Here is a 16,483-nt window from a genome sequence, read left to right on the forward strand (position 1 = left end):
AAATAGATTTTTAACAAGCCTGTTAATTTTGGAATAAAAAAGTATATTTAAATAATCACCTTCAATCCTTTCTTATTTGTAGTATCAGTTTATTTTAATCGACATGTAGGGTAGGTATATATTTGACAAGCATATTTTTTAATAATATTGTAACTGATCTATATGAGAAAGAGAATACAAAGACAGTGATATTGAATCAGATAGTCTAGTTGTATTTTACATCCAAATTTCACTCAACACTTAAAAAGCTTCATATGAAAGCGAAAATGAAGTAAGAGTTAATATATTATTGAAGAGTTGTTACTTATAAAGTGTTAAGTGAAAAATAAAAGGATGATTTTAGTCCTCCACTGTTTACACCTTCATAAAAAAACCAAAACAATACAGCTTCAGAATGTTAATGAAGACAAACAAATAATCCTAAGTTCAGTACGTCTAATACCTTCAACAATATAATTTATTTAAATGTATTTATAGCTTGTTTAACATTCACAGATTAGAAAGAAAAATCATGTAATGAAGGTATCTTAGTGGATACATTATTTAGCGATGTGTAACACTGAATGACCATGTATTCAATTAAAAATAGATAAACAGTAATATACAATCAGTAAATAGTTAATTTCCGAATTAATTATCGAACCGTTATGTTTAAATAAAGTATTTTTCGTAATATTTGTTATATCAATCAATATAATGTAATTAAAAATTTATTAACTTGATTTAATTTTTTCTAACAACATTTATATTTTTGTTGTCTCTTTCCCCCCATTTTTAATGCAGTTATAAGCTCATACAACGTTACTAAGAAATGAATAAACAACAAGAAACAGAATTATGACAACATGAACAGACACGTTGATTTTGGTTATGTAGTATAAGTGTTGTTATAAACAACTAAACAAAAACTACAACTACAGGTATAAAGACTAAAAAGTGTCAAGCATGTAATGCAGTTGCTAATAAGCATCAGAAAAATATATTAAATCAGATAGTTATTTCATTCAACATCTAAAGTTCACTTAACACTTGAAAAAAGCTTCAGATGAAAGCGAAAATGAAGCAAGGTTTACAACTGTATGGCATGAAAGGCTAACCTATAAGTGTTAAATGAAAACAAGCAGATGATCTTATGTTCATCACTTCTTGTACCTTCAAAACATTTTTAATGTTCACAGTTAAAAACGTAATTTATTAATCCGCATTGAAGGTACATAAGTGCATAAATTATTAAGTAAGTTGTTATACTGAAAGATTAGTATCCTAGTACTTTCAACACCATTTTTAATTTTCACAGATAAAATTTAAATGTTATAATTGGCATTGAAGGTGCCTATATGCAAACCTGATTAAGTAAGTGGTAATACTGCAAGATCAGTATTGAAATAAGGTTTAAAATTTACACTATTTTATTTAAGTATTAAAAGCTTATGTCTTATTATGAACATTATAAAATATATGAAACTATCTTAAAGCTGCTGACAAGAAAATCAAATTCAAAATTCGTGTATATGAATATTAGTAAGTATTTTTTGTTGAGTGACAGGGATGACGAATAGGGTAATAAGACCAATACATTTAACATGCAAACAGACAAGCAAAAAAAGGATATAAACAAACCGACAGCCAATCTTTACAAGCAAAAATAAAATATAAACACAACACATTCATGTATATGAAACATTAACAAGTCAAATAGGTTAAGAAATGCAAAGAAGATTAACACGCACAATACCTGTTCCAAACAGATATTCAATGTATACAAGCTTAAATTAGATATATCCAGGATTAATGTTTTGTTTTCTGGCACAATTTTTCCAACAGTGGACTGGTAGCATAAAGTATTATTATTAAAAACACTTTTAATAATACACAAAAATGTTATTATGCGAATTCAATTTAAGTAAATTGAGACATGTTTTGAACCGAGTTTTACAAGATAAAATATATCTTTACTGAAATAAATAGACCATTTTGTTGAAAAGAACAAACAAACGTTCCGCTAAGAAAGTTAATTTAACATAGCATTATACATGACGCCGTGTTTATATGTGTTTTATATTCCCCATGAAAAATAAAGGTATTAAACAATTCACACGTGCGTCTAAATACACACGTGCGCCTAAATGCTCATTAATTAAATATTTCTTAACAGGGAGATAACTATGCCACTTGACCCGACACTTGACCTGACTACGGACCTTACATTTGACCTGACACTTGACCTGATATTGGACCTGACATTAAACCTTACACTTGACCTGACACTTGACTTGACACTGGACCTTACATTTGACCTGACACTTGACCTGACATTGGATCTTACACTTGACCTTACCCTTGACCTAACATTTGACCTTATACTAGACCTAACATTTGACCTGATTTTGGACCTTTAAACTTGACCTAACACTTGACATGACATCGGACATTACACTAGACCTAACACTTGACCTGACATTGGACCTAACACTTGACCTAACACTTGACCTGACATTGGACCTTTCACTTGACCCGATACTTGACCTGAACCTTACACTTGACCTGATATTGGACCTTACACTTAACCTGAACATTACACTTGACCTGACACTTGAACTGACATTGGACCTTACACTTGACCTGACACTTGACCTGACACTATACACAGCTTCTGATCTGACACTGGACCTGACATTGGACCTTGCACTAGACCATGCGGTAGACCTAGCACTAGACCTGATGCTTAACCTGACATTAGATTTGTCATTGCAATTAAGGACAATATTTTACATGGTTATGCCAAATATTTGGACGTCTTAGTGCTATGTTTATTTGGCTGTTTTAGTAAACAAGGTTGTTTTTTTGCCCGTAATAATGTCGTCGGGAATCATGTTCGAAAACATAATTATTTCACTCACGAAATACAGCAATAATAACACTTTAAACGTGTTTCATAGAGCTTGTAGTGGCTATTGCCAACATACACAATATTGCATCGTTATTCACTATATCGTTTTTCAATTTGAATAGAAACCAATATACGCGTTTTTTTCATCGCATCATAATAAAAGCTGTCGAATATTATAAATGTGTGTCATTTAAGACATCTGAACATATAAAGGACAAATATCTTAAACAACATATTATTTGTTTACGTGTGGTTTTCGTTGTATTGTTTGACTAGATCGTTCGCCGCCATATCGTTCCCAACCAAAAGGTGGATTACGACACCATCATCGACGGCTCCTTCAGCGCTTACGCAGGCAGCAGAAATATCACAGTGGTAGCTAGAACTGACGGTGAGTTGACTTTATTTCACATCTATACATATAGCTAGAACTGACAGCCACTGACCATATCACATTGATAGCTAGAGCTGACGGTGAGTGGCGACATCACAGTGATAGCTAGAGCTGACGTTGAGTGGCCCGATCACAGTGATACCTAGAGCTGACGGTGAGTGGCCCCATCACAGTGATACTTAGAATTGACGGTGAGTGGCAACATCACAGTGATAGCTAGAGCTGACGTTGAGTGACCATATCACAGTGATAGCTTTAACTGACATTGAGTGACCATATCACCGCGATAGCTAGAACTGACGATGAGTGTCTCTGTCACAGTGATAACTAGAAATGACGATGAGTGACCCTATCACAGTGATAGCTAGAACTGACGTTGAGTGGCCCCATCACAGTGATACCTATAACTGAAGGTGAGTGGCGACATCACAGTGATAGCTAGAGCTGACGTTGAGTGACCATATCACAGTGATAGCTTTAACTGACATTGAGTGACCATATCACCGCGATAGCTAGAACTGACGATGAGTGTCCCTGTCACAGTGATAACTAGAAATGACGATGAGTGACCCTATCACAGTGATAGCTAGAACTGACGTTGAGTGGCCCCATCACAGTGATACCTATAACTGAAGGTGAGTGGCGACATCACAGTGATAGCTAGAGCTGACGGTGGGTGGCCATATCACAGTGATAGCTAGAACTGACGTTGGGTGGCCATATCACAGTTATATAACTGACGGTGAGTGACCATATCTTAATGATAGCAAAAACTGACGGTCAGGGGCTATATCACAGTGATAGCTAGAACTGACGGTGAGTGACCATATCACAAAGATAGCTAGAACTGACGGTTAATGACCATATCACAGTAATAGAAAGAACTGACGGTGAGTGGCCATATCACAGTGATAGCTAGAACTGAAAGTGAATGACCATATCACAGTGATAGCTAGAACTGACGTTGAGTGACCATATCACAGTGATAGCTAGACTTGAAGTCGAGTGACCATATCACAGTGATAGCTGAAACTGACGATGAGTCACCATATCACAGTGATTGCTAGAGCTGAAGGTGAGTGACCATATCGCAGTGATTGCTAAAACTGATGTTGAGTGACCATATGACAGTGATAGCTAGAACTAACAGTTAGTGTCGTCTGTATGATTTCATGAGCTTTTTGTAGGACATCAGTCAATCTATGCTGCATTAAAAAGATCTGTGCATTGCCATAGATTGGAAAAATTGCTGTAGCTAATTTGTAACAATGTTTATATAGTTAATATAGAAGCATTTACACAACCTTCTGGTATGCAAACGTTTAGTATATTTTTACTTGTACAAGATTTCCTTGATAAATTGATTTAATATTAGTTTTATTTTCTCCGTATGGTACATGAATTTAGTTTGTAAAACGTCTGCGGCACAATAGTAGGCAAACCAAACTTATTTATACATGTAGTTTTTTGTTTGTTTGTGGAAATGAACCAATTTCCTTATAATGTAACATAAAACATGTACTAGACAAGATGCATAATTACACACACAAATTAAATAAACTGCTATAACCGCCTTGTTCCGGTCATTGGAAAGCCTTGTTTGTTCAACCGGCCGTACGTATCTATAGTATAACTTCCTTGTTTAAGCCTTAACATGATATCATGTCTCCATTTTCACCAGGGGCCAGGTTTATTAATCGTCGTATGGCATTACATTGATCCACCATTTTGGAAGAACATACTTATTACCTACATCCATAATTACTTTATTTATTTTATTCTTTTCAATTCGTTGGAAAAAATATTTATTTTACTTTAAGAAGACATTTATAATAAAAGATCTATATTTGAAAACTAAAACAAATTGTTGTGAACATAAAGCTCATGAATTGAAAAAAGGAAATCGGACAAACCGATTGGTTGTTTTATATCCGCATATAAAATCGCCCCCTTGGTGCAAAAATGTGCCATTGAACTAAGAAGGCATATGGTTTCTTTTAGCACCAATGGCGCGAAATGTTATATCGGATATACAATTTATTATAAGCTATCTACTTTCAGGGTTTTATATCCGTTGGGAGGACATCGAAGCCAAGATCGTCAAACCAAATATTTTAGCCATTAACGCAATAATACACGTGGTGGATCGGTTCCTTATGACGTCACCGTACCAGACCACCACACTTCCGCCACCGACATCGACGACTACTCAAAAACCTGTATCATCCGGTCATACTATCCACAGCTCAGTTCACGCCCATTATGCCTCATTAAATATTTATTTCGCGTATTTCATTTGTCTCGTGTGTTCACAAGTTGTCAAGTGTTTACAAGTCTGTAGATGATGCAGGTGAAAGACTTTATTAATTGTTTCTTTTTTCCTTGAAATACGTTGTGTTATATTTTGTTGTTGATGGCCCGTATTCTGTCTAAATAAACAACGCGACGACATTTGAGGCCATGATGCATACTTGATTATGTATTATACTTTGAATTAATCACGCTCCCTTTATTTCAAGAAACGATTGATTGTTTATTTTTGTTTGCTTGTTTATTTTTGTTTTCTGAACAAGTGCTCTTAATGTGTTGTGATCAAACAATCGTCTTCCATTCCCTCGAATTGTTCGGATTGTGTTTTAATACTTATATTGTTTGAAATAAACACGTGTTCAATTACTTACCTATGAGTAATGTATTAGCAGCATGAATCATGTATTGTTTTAACATTATTTTGTGATTATGACATGTTTGACTGTTTAAACGATTTTAGTTATAAATATTAATACTAATAAACGATTTCCGGATTTTTTGCGTTCGCGAACTTCCAAACTAATTCCTCAAAGACCACTTCATTTACCTCTTATATAAACAATGTACCCCAGTCTCTCTCCTATACAAATCTCAAATAAAATCAATATATTTTCTTACTCTTTGCTAATGAACAAAACAAGACTTAAATAATGTTCCGTTCATTTTCTGTATTTGGCAAAGCATCTGGACATTATACTGTCTGCATCAAACCTCACAATAATATAATAATTCAACAAATACATATCGAGAAAATGTATGTTATCTACCTGAAAAACATATCATTCATACACATAAAAGTTATCCGCATATTTTGTTGTTATCTGTTAACCAATACCTAAATTATTAATAATGTTCAAACATTAATTCACACTGTAATTGTGATTAAAATACAAACAAAAAGAAAAGAGACACACACTTTAACCATATCTTTATAGTTCGACTTTCAAAACTGAATGACGGAAACTGTCAAACACACTCGATTTCCTCGTGCACACTTTGAATGGGCCCAAGCGTTCATATATATTGCATTATAAGAAAGTATTTTTTTCTGATTTGTTAACTCAAACGATAAACAAATATATTTTCTGGAAGTTGAATACAATGTGGCACATTATGCAAGTGAGTCATGATTTCAAACGAAATGCTCATTTCCGTATGTTGCTGTATTATGTTGATTTACTCAAGTTTTGCTTATCAAAGTGACGTTATTCAATTTCAATGACGTCAAGTCATTTTAAAGCGTATTCCGATTGGTCATTGCAATTTTATTTGCACGTGGGAAAAAGACGTTTAACCAATTTAAAATATTGTAATACACGGTTAATAAGGTTAAGTCGGATAACACAAATACAACAAAAAACAGAACGCAGAACAGAACAGATCATATTGTTCACCAGTTGATATAAAACGCATACGAAATCCAATTATGACATCTCCGCCTTAACAGGCATTTGCGCATTTGATGACGTTAACTGTTAGCGAGATATCCTAACAGTATAATCCAAGTCATTTAACAAATTCATATGCGTAACTGTGATCGTTTACCGAGATACTGAAGTTTAATAACATAACATTAAACACTGCTATGTCTATAATTAGAGGGAATGCGTTTGAAGTGAATTCCTGATAATAAATCAGTGTAAATAGTATGTTCTTTATTAACAAAAACGCCACTTAAAATCTAATACATCATTTTTTCGCAACATTTGATATCATTACACAATCTTTGTTTTTGCTATTTATTTAGTTTTGCGGTAAACGAAATATGAATAACATAACGTTATTTTTAATTCATTGTACAAATATAATGTATGATTATGTACTATATAAATGACCCAAACTCTTTAATATTTGTTAGCTTGGTGAACTTCATATGGGTCGTTGTGGGGTTGGTAACCCGAATACCGGACGAATGTCCTATCTGTCAAAATAATGCATGAACCATTTTTGGAGTTGTCAACATTACGTTGTAACGAATGTCCGGGTTGTCAAAACGAAGTGTGAATCAATGTCCGCTGTTGTCCAAATTAGCGTAGGAACCATTGCCCGGATACCTCGTTACCAAAGAAATGTTGAAATGAACGACATAAACAGGTATCTTAAAACACATAAAATACAAAATTTATTGTTGGTACATTGTTTCCAACAATTTTATTTAGATAAAACATCATGAAAAATACACATACATGTTTAAGCATGCAAGACTTCATATACAAGCAATTACAACAACGACTTAGCTTAAAACGTGTTTATTATGATTTAATGTTACACTTTGATATCACATTACATTACATTACATTACATTACAGAAAGTCATCAGATATTGCGTATTAGCATTATACATCGCCTTGTGTTCATATATCTGCGGTAGTTTAACACATGTACTGGGGTGTGTTCAGATACTTAAAAAAGTGCGGACTTCAAATATCCTTTCTAAAGAATATCTCAATAAATTCCAGCAATAAAAAGTGACTGTGCGTGTATTTTGAATTGTTTGAGGTCCTTCCGCGCCATGGGTAACCTAATTAAATAACATGACGCAAGAAGGCATTGGTAAATGTTGACGTAAAACTATGCAATTTTCAGTTATTAAATTGTTATTTAAAGAATTTAAATTTAATTGTGGCCTTGTGTTGTGGGGGGAGGGAGGAGCCGGAGTATTCGTTTTGAAACCCAACCTCTCCGGTACTGTGACCACGATCCAAACTAAAATGCTTGCAGGAAAACGGAGTGAACCCGGATCGCCAAGGTGAGACGACCCAGATTCAATCCCCGTAACCGAAAACACGTGAGCGTTAATCAACAAATATTTTATTTACACAACAGGATATTACTGCTGTGACAAGTTTGACGTTTTTACTGATAAAAATCCTGAAAAATATTTACAAATTTCGCCTTGAATTGTTAATCATAAGCTAAAAATCTCTCTAAGTGCACGTTTTCACACTATTTTGCACAAAAGATACTCTTATTGACAACACATTCAGCAAATACCAAGGTGAGATAGATCCTAATACACGTGCATTACACTCCCTCACTCTTGGTTTTTACATCTTTGCTTTGTTTTATGTTTTGCTTTGCTTTTTAGGAATAATAATCATATTACGATGTCAGAATAAATATAGAACTTTCACGGAATATGTTAAGATTAATAATATTATATTTTTAAACAAAAGGTGAATGATAGCCGAACATTTTGTGTTCTCGTGGTATTTTCTCAGGTTTAAACATTTTGTAATCGCCACAAATAGCTCATTGCGCAAAATTCTGAAACAACATATTTTTTCCCTTAGTTTCATCATCATCAACACCACTTTTCAGAATTGTTTAATTGTTCAACCAACCGTCAATTTCGATTTAGCTGAAAGTCGGTGCATTCGCCGAACCGGAGCCGGCACTACGGTGTGGTTTTAGCACGTGCGTTTTACTGTAATATTTTTGTAAACCATTCGGTACTACATTCAAATCTATAATGATTACACAATAACTCATACATTATTCTTTCTACGTCTATATAAAACCACTCGCGTTTCGTGTTTAAAGTAAAGCAAAGCTATCTCGATTTTGGTTGTAAGAAGTTTACAATTTCAAATACGATAGGTCGGTTTATGTAGTATCGCCTAATATAATTGTTCCTTAAATGTTGATAGGCATTGCATTCAAAAATGAAATTCATTCTCAATATCTGCACTATAACAAATTTGGCAAAGTCTTTGTTTATGGTCTATTTCTTGACATCCATACCTACGTGTATGTATTCTGAAATTATGTACACAAATACTTATTATAATAACAGCAGTTCTTTAGTTTATTGTTCTTGCATTTATGTCATCCAACGTTGAACATCAAAAATAGGCAGTAACATTGTGCAAGTTCAACCAAACAGATAAAAAACCGTATTTTGTAGCAGTGTGTTTATGATTACAAACCAGTTTTGTTTTCCGCTTTCGACATTTACCAGGGACCTGTTCACAACATGATAATGATTATTATATATTATGAGATCTACATATTTAAAATACATATTTTAGAATCTTAACCTATCTACTGTATTTGCCCCATTTACGCCCATACTATTATAAGCGATCATGAAAAGAATTTTTAAGTTGTTGGCTTATAACCGCCTAGATCCTCGACGATAAATATATATCAACATGTACATGAAATAATGTCATAATGGCATCTAGGTCCGTTAAAGTCGTTTTTATTCATTCGTTTAAAACACCTGAACGATATTTATACACCCACAAACGAAGTTTAAGGGGTAGGTACTGTATATAGGTGTGAACTTGTCGGTCTGTCGGTCGGTCCGTTTCATGGTTTCTGCTCAATAAGGTGAGTTTGGTTTGACATAAAACTTGGTAGGATAGTACCTTGTATCAATACCTTGCTTGGGATTGATTTTGGGGTCCATCAGGTCAATGTCAATGTCACTGCAATCAATAATTTCAATTTCATATGAGATACCGTGACACAACTTAATTTAAAGGATGCTAATGACAAGACAGCGCCTCGGATTGCTTTTAGGATCTCTGGGATCAAGGTCAAGGTCACTGTGACTGAAAAAATAAGAGAATTGATCCGTATCATGGTTTTCACTCAATAACTATTATATAATATAATATATTTAGCTTTGGTTCTAGTAAGCGCCCATCGTAGTTATATTCAGGTAGATCTATTAAACATGGAAGTTTCGTTACTTAGGCAAAGCAGCAGACTTATCTAAAATATGTGGTTTTAATGGATATGGATATAGAAATACATATTTTGTGTTGCGTACCGGTAAAGTTCAATCGACCCCAAGGATGCACACAACAATATTAGCAGGTGATATAATACCTGTATTAAACAAATTAAATGACTCAAAGTTAAAATAACTTACAAGTATTCATGATAATTCTCCGTTTTAATTAATCTTCAGAGCTGAATGAGTTGATACATGCAACATCATCTGGAACCGCTCTGCTTAATGAACAGCAACATCCTGGGAGCAACATCCTGAATAATTTGTATGTGCACAAACTATGTATTTCTAATCTAAACTGAACATTATGTTAATAGGGGCAATATCCATGTCGCTTGTGGTAAACAACTGCGTACCAGTAAAGTTCAATCTAGCCTAATAAAGGTACAAAGCGTTGTGTGTTCAGGTTCTTCCTTTTACTTCAGATTCAACTATAAACATGACGTATATATACAACAACAAATATAACGTGACGTCAAGGACGTACTACACATGTACACTCAGCTGTCTATTTCAGTATTTTTCAGTCTATTTTTCAGTCTCTAATGGTTAGAGTTTGCCCGTTGTACGTTTGGGAATAAATCGCCACTCTGTTCCATTTCTGCCGAGTTCTTCTTGTACGACTTGGTAGTTGAATAGCTTCTCAAGGTAATTAGCAGCAGCAATATAAGTCGTAGCATTGTCTGATACCATCACCGTGGGCAACGAATTCCGGCTGGCAAATCTCCGAAACGCTTGAAGGAACGAGTCGGTTGATAGGTCAGGTGGGGGTGGGGTAGGCGGAGGTTCGTCCGACATTTAAGAGCAGGACTGAAAGCCAGGGCTAATTGTCGCGTCGTACACATTACCAACTGGCTGACTTCCGGACGACGTCTGCCTTTGAGCACGTGGATGCTGTTGTCGGTGAAGTTATCTGCACAACCGGGAGAAAATGGAGTAGGTTTTTAAAAATAACTTTGAGGGTGACCTGAAAAAGGATATTGGCGATTAGAACCTACCGATGTTTGCCTTTGATACGGAGACTCAGTCCTATTTCCGTTCGTATATTGCACATGCGACATTGGCTGACTGTAACTACCACCATCGTTATAATCTCCTCTTTGGTTGTAGCTGTTGTCATTGCGTATATCAATTTAAGTTGGTGGATTCAAATGTAACCGAATACCAGATGTCGACTTATATGGGTACTTATTCTGTTGTGATTGTTGTACGGGCCTGAAACCATCTGCGTTCTGTTTATTCGCACTACCTCTCACAGGCATGGTACTATACACAGACATTCGCGGAGTTTGTTCCAACTGACGCATGTCATATGCACTACTTTCTTGGCCGTTATTATATCCACTAGAGACATTATTAAGTGATTGGTATCCCGTTCCGATACGATAATCTAGAAGTGTAGAGTATTTATCATGTTGCTCCAGACCGGACCCGATGGGCGTGGGCGACATAGAGGCGCTTATTCCGGGACCTTTCTTGATTGTGAGTTGCAGGATGTTTGTGGCCCCGCAGACCACCTCCTGGGCCTCGTTGTGGCTGATGTTCGTGGCGTTCACGTTTCCTATCTTCAGTACAACATCGCCGGGAGCCAGGCTGTTAGAGTTCGCCGTCACACTTCCTGGCGTCACAGTTCTGTCGGGAAAGAAAGAAGAAGCGTCTGGGTTCAAACCATTGCTGTTGCGCTGCTGATTACTTGAATTTCTCTGGTCATCTCGTGGGCGGGGCTGCTCTCTTCTCCTGTTGATCTCGGAAAGCTCGTAAGCGACACAGCAGAGCAGGATATCCAGTTCCGCTGAATACGTGTCTGTTTGAAAGATTTCTTCCTCCAATCCTTCAATCTCCGTCTGTGAAAATATTTTCTCATTCAGTGTCTCTAGAATCGTGATTTTCGCTTCAATAGCGTTGAGAATAGCGTGAAAATCGGTCAATGAATCGTTCTTCTTAGATTGTTCGATTTTCTCCAAATATTTCTCAATGAAACGGCGGTGACCCTCTCTCTGTATCTGTATTTTCTGTAGATTCATTTTTTTGTAACGTCACCAATATCGCGATCGTGTGGGATAATAAAGGTACAAAGCGTTGTGTGTTCAGGTTCTTCCTTTTACTTCAGATTCAACTATAAACATGACGTATATATACAACAACAAATATAACGTGACGTCAAGGACGTACTACACTAAAGCGCGGCGCGGCAAATAACGTTACGTTACATTCACAACAATGCCAGACCCTGGCCACAGTAACTGAGAATAGTACGACAACTCATTGTGCCGTTTTCCCTCAACGCCGATGTTCCTTTTAGGACAGATGGCTGCTACAAGCAGGTAGTTAATTGGTAAATGTACGAAAGCACCAGATGCGTTTGTTAAATGACCGAGACTGTTAAAACGGCGTTAAATCCAGACCAATTTAATTAATCTCTCAGTAAAAAATTCTGCCTTCATTTTCGGTCCAATCAATTTGCTTCTGAATCAAAGTGGATTAAACAAGTGTTCGACCACTGTTCTGCAACATGTTTTCTGGCATTGTTATTTCATACTTTTTATATGTCCGTCCTAAGACGGGTCGTATTATGGGAACCAAATCGCGCCCGGCGTCAGGCGGCGGCGGCGTCCACAACGATGCTCGCTCTCTTAATCCAACAGTTTCATCTGATCCTTTTCAAATTTGGTGGCATGTTTGTGGCCATAATATCTCGGTCAAGTTCGAAAACAAGTTAGATCTGCCCAGGCACTTCCGGATTATGGTCCTTTAATTATCAAAAATTGGCCAAATTGGTTTTGTCCGCTCTCTAAGTCAAAAAGTTTTCATCCTCTCCCGAACTTACTGACGGACGTATATTGCGGGCCGCGTCACATTATTATATTTTTTTCGCAGTGTTGATTATCAACTTGAACAAGCGAAGTTAGCGTGCAATGCCTACTCTGACCCACCAGGATTTGAGGTGAAATACATAAATTTATCTCATAGTTAAGTCTTGTTTTGACAATAATTAAATGTGTTTTGATATGGATATATGGTAGGATATTATCGTTCACTTAATTCAATGGTAACATAGTGGGCTGTAAGTGTTAGACAAGTCAAGATCATTCACTTGAATCCAGAGATACTTGTAAGACACAAGTTACATAAATAAAGCAACTTGGCTTGGTGTAAGCCAAATATAGTTCAAGACATATTTTATAGGTCTATTTCAGAATTACATTTAATTGATATATGAACGAAAGTTTCTACATGTCCCTGTTCATATCAACTGCTAATAACACATATTATAATGCTTAAGCATATAACTTAGTTTTCAGCAAACTTGTCAGAACAGCCTGAAAAAATGAAAATGTTGTATATTTATAAACTGTATAAACAGAGGTTAAAAGGAGTTTCGTCAAAATTCTAACAATTGTACCAAAAATTTATGACAATTATCAACATTTTCCCAGACTTCTTTAATCTTTATTTTATAATATATGTGCTGCATATTTTTAGTTTATTTAGTTGTGTGTAACCTTTTACTGTAACCTCGGTTGTTTTTTTCGGGAAACATGAGTTTACAATACATTTTTACCTTTAATTCAGAATTGTTGCCTTATAATGTAAGATATTTGATTTATATCATGTGTAAAATCATTTCTGTGTCTTATTTATATATTGTCTTTTGAAAGTTTTTCTGAGTTTGCCTACCTCTGACGTTTTAAAGATATCCGAATTTTGACTGTCCGAGACCAGGGGCGTAGATAATGGGGGGGCAGGGGGGGCGGCCGCCCCCCCCAATATTTCAGCTAGTCATCGTTATATAAATAAACGTAAAATCCCCTAAAAATTGCCGCCCCAAAACCAGTATTTTTGTAATCACGCGCCGTCAGTGCAGAAGCCATGTGTCCCCTCTCCGTCTGCTCTGAGGTTGCCAATAGTGATGTGTCAATATCCCTTGTTAGGTGTCATAAACTAGGGGCCGGGGTAAATGTCATTGCGTTAATTGTTTCATTGTTCTTTTCCGTGATTGCACTGTCGGTGTTTTGATTAGGGACAGGCAATTCTTTTAATTTTAATTGATCGCTTTAATTCAAAGGTAACTGCCACTTTAAACAATTTTGAGTAAATATACGCGTGAAAAACAGTAATTAGTTTGAAAATATTTTTGTTCTCTAAGTACATCAGTAAACTCTGATTGATGAATTTTATGTTGTAATTAGAGTTTTGGAAAGAAAATAACATTTATATCAACATGAAAGTTCCCCCAAAACGCACCATATTAATTGTAATTATTTTTTTTTCTGAACCACGGGAGAGGACAACCCTCTCAAACGAACCTCTTTATGTTCCCAGTACAGAAATTGGACCGCCCCCCCAATGTTGGGAGGTTATCTACGCCCCTGGAGACGTGTGCCAGTATTGTCAAATGCTTGTAGATGAATCCGAGTCCGTTCGCCCTAATTTCAGTTCGCCCTTATTCCTATTCGCCCTAAATCCTGTTCGCCCTGGGTCCGTTCGCCCTTAATTTTATGATCAAAACAGGGAAGCAATAAATATAACGAAATGTGTTACCTTTTTAACATTTTATTGTTACCTTCACCATTTATTGAGTCTATAAAAAAATATAATGAACCAACAATAAAATTTGCCAACTTGTTAACAATAAGCCAACACAAAATACGCAAACGAAAGCACATACAAACGAAAAGAAACACACATGTACATTAATACACACAACTCGATTTATACGAGTCAGTTCAGCGTTCATGATTTTAAATCGTAATTTGTTCGCCTCAATCATGTGATGATCTACTAGGATTCGTATCGTTCACTTGTGTTACTTGGAATCAGAAGTTATATTTATATAATCAGCGATTTTCCTTGTCCAATTGGGAAAAGTACCCGTACCTGTCCAATTGGGAAAAATCGAGTCGTGAAAACCTCAAAATTGGGAAAAATTGAGTCGTGAAAACCTCAAATTGGGTAATTGGTGTATTTGATTTTTTGCTCCCAAATACTTTAAAATTGATAATCAAGTGTTTTCAAGCTGTCAATATTATATAAACCTAGGTTCAAGCTATAGAGCTGCAAAGGGAAACTAACTAAATGTTGCTTAAGAAAAATTTTTTTTTTTTTTTTTTTTACCTTTAATTGGGAATTTAAGGACAGCAATTGGGAAATTTGTATTTTTTTCGTAATTGGGAAAGTGCCGTTTACCGGTACTTTATAAAGAAGGAGGAAAATCGCTGATAATAGCAAAGAAATAGTGTTTATATAACAATAAAATTTAATTTAAGACATGTGTTACTAGCAAATTAGGCAGCAACAATAAAAAAAGTCTTAATAAAACGCAAACATCGATTTTAAGTACAATCTTTCAATAATACATGTACCATGTCTTTACTATCTCAAACACATACTGTGTATAGGCTATAAATTTGCAATATGCTATTTAATGCCGAATAAACGTTATGTTATGTTATGTTAATAAAAATCATTCAATCAATTATTGCTATATCAACAATGGTAGTATCAATCGATTATGACCACTTTGACACCTATGATGTGCGAACCGTGCATAAAGTTCCGCATTTAGATTACAGACTGGCGTCACATTAAAGTTAATTAAGGTAAGTAAACAGTTAGGTCATTGTTATCACATTTGACCGATTGATATATGACACTGAACGATTTCTTAATCGGCAGCCGCATTTCTATGATTATTAAAATAGTGTGTTAAGTGATACCGCACGATTTTTATATATGTTAAAATATAATATATTGATAAAATGTTTTATGTATATGTTACAATAACACAAAATAGACAAGAAAAATTAAACATTGAAGACGAAATTCATAAAATGCAACATGGTGGCGCATTCGACTGTGCAGACATTTCCGATTTCAGAATTAAATATCTGGCTTATTTCGCTTTTTTCGACACATGTTCTTCTGTACGTTTATTTCAGCTTATAATGAAATATATGTATAATAAGTTTTTTACACTTTTTATTTGCTTTATTTGCTTAAAATATAGTCCGTAATACAATCAATTAACACAAACCGTTATCTCTTTAATCGACAACGATCCATAAAGGCCAGGTGCTACTTCACACAGCGCAATGCACGCGGGAATTATTGCAAGTTGATCATTTATATTAAATGAATATTGATG

The 16,483-nt window shown here is 35.3% G+C and overlaps 1 protein-coding gene across 1 annotated transcript in view; it reads left to right on the plus strand.

The window, feature by feature from the left end:
* LOC127860763 (uncharacterized) overlaps positions 1–6,090 on the plus strand; it is a 101,448-nt gene extending 95,358 nt beyond the window's left edge. The window contains exons 21-22 of the mRNA XM_052399041.1: positions 3,167–3,281; positions 5,346–6,090. Of these exons, the coding sequence (XP_052255001.1) occupies positions 3,167–3,281; positions 5,346–5,629 (399 nt within the window). The 3' untranslated portion in view covers positions 5,630–6,090. The remainder of the gene's footprint in view (positions 1–3,166; positions 3,282–5,345) is intronic.
* The last annotated feature ends 10,393 nt before the right edge of the window (positions 6,091–16,483 follow it).

Source organism: Dreissena polymorpha, chromosome 15 (genome assembly GCF_020536995.1).
Source record: "Dreissena polymorpha isolate Duluth1 chromosome 15, UMN_Dpol_1.0, whole genome shotgun sequence".
Classification (NCBI taxonomy): Eukaryota; Metazoa; Mollusca; class Bivalvia; order Myida; family Dreissenidae; genus Dreissena; species Dreissena polymorpha.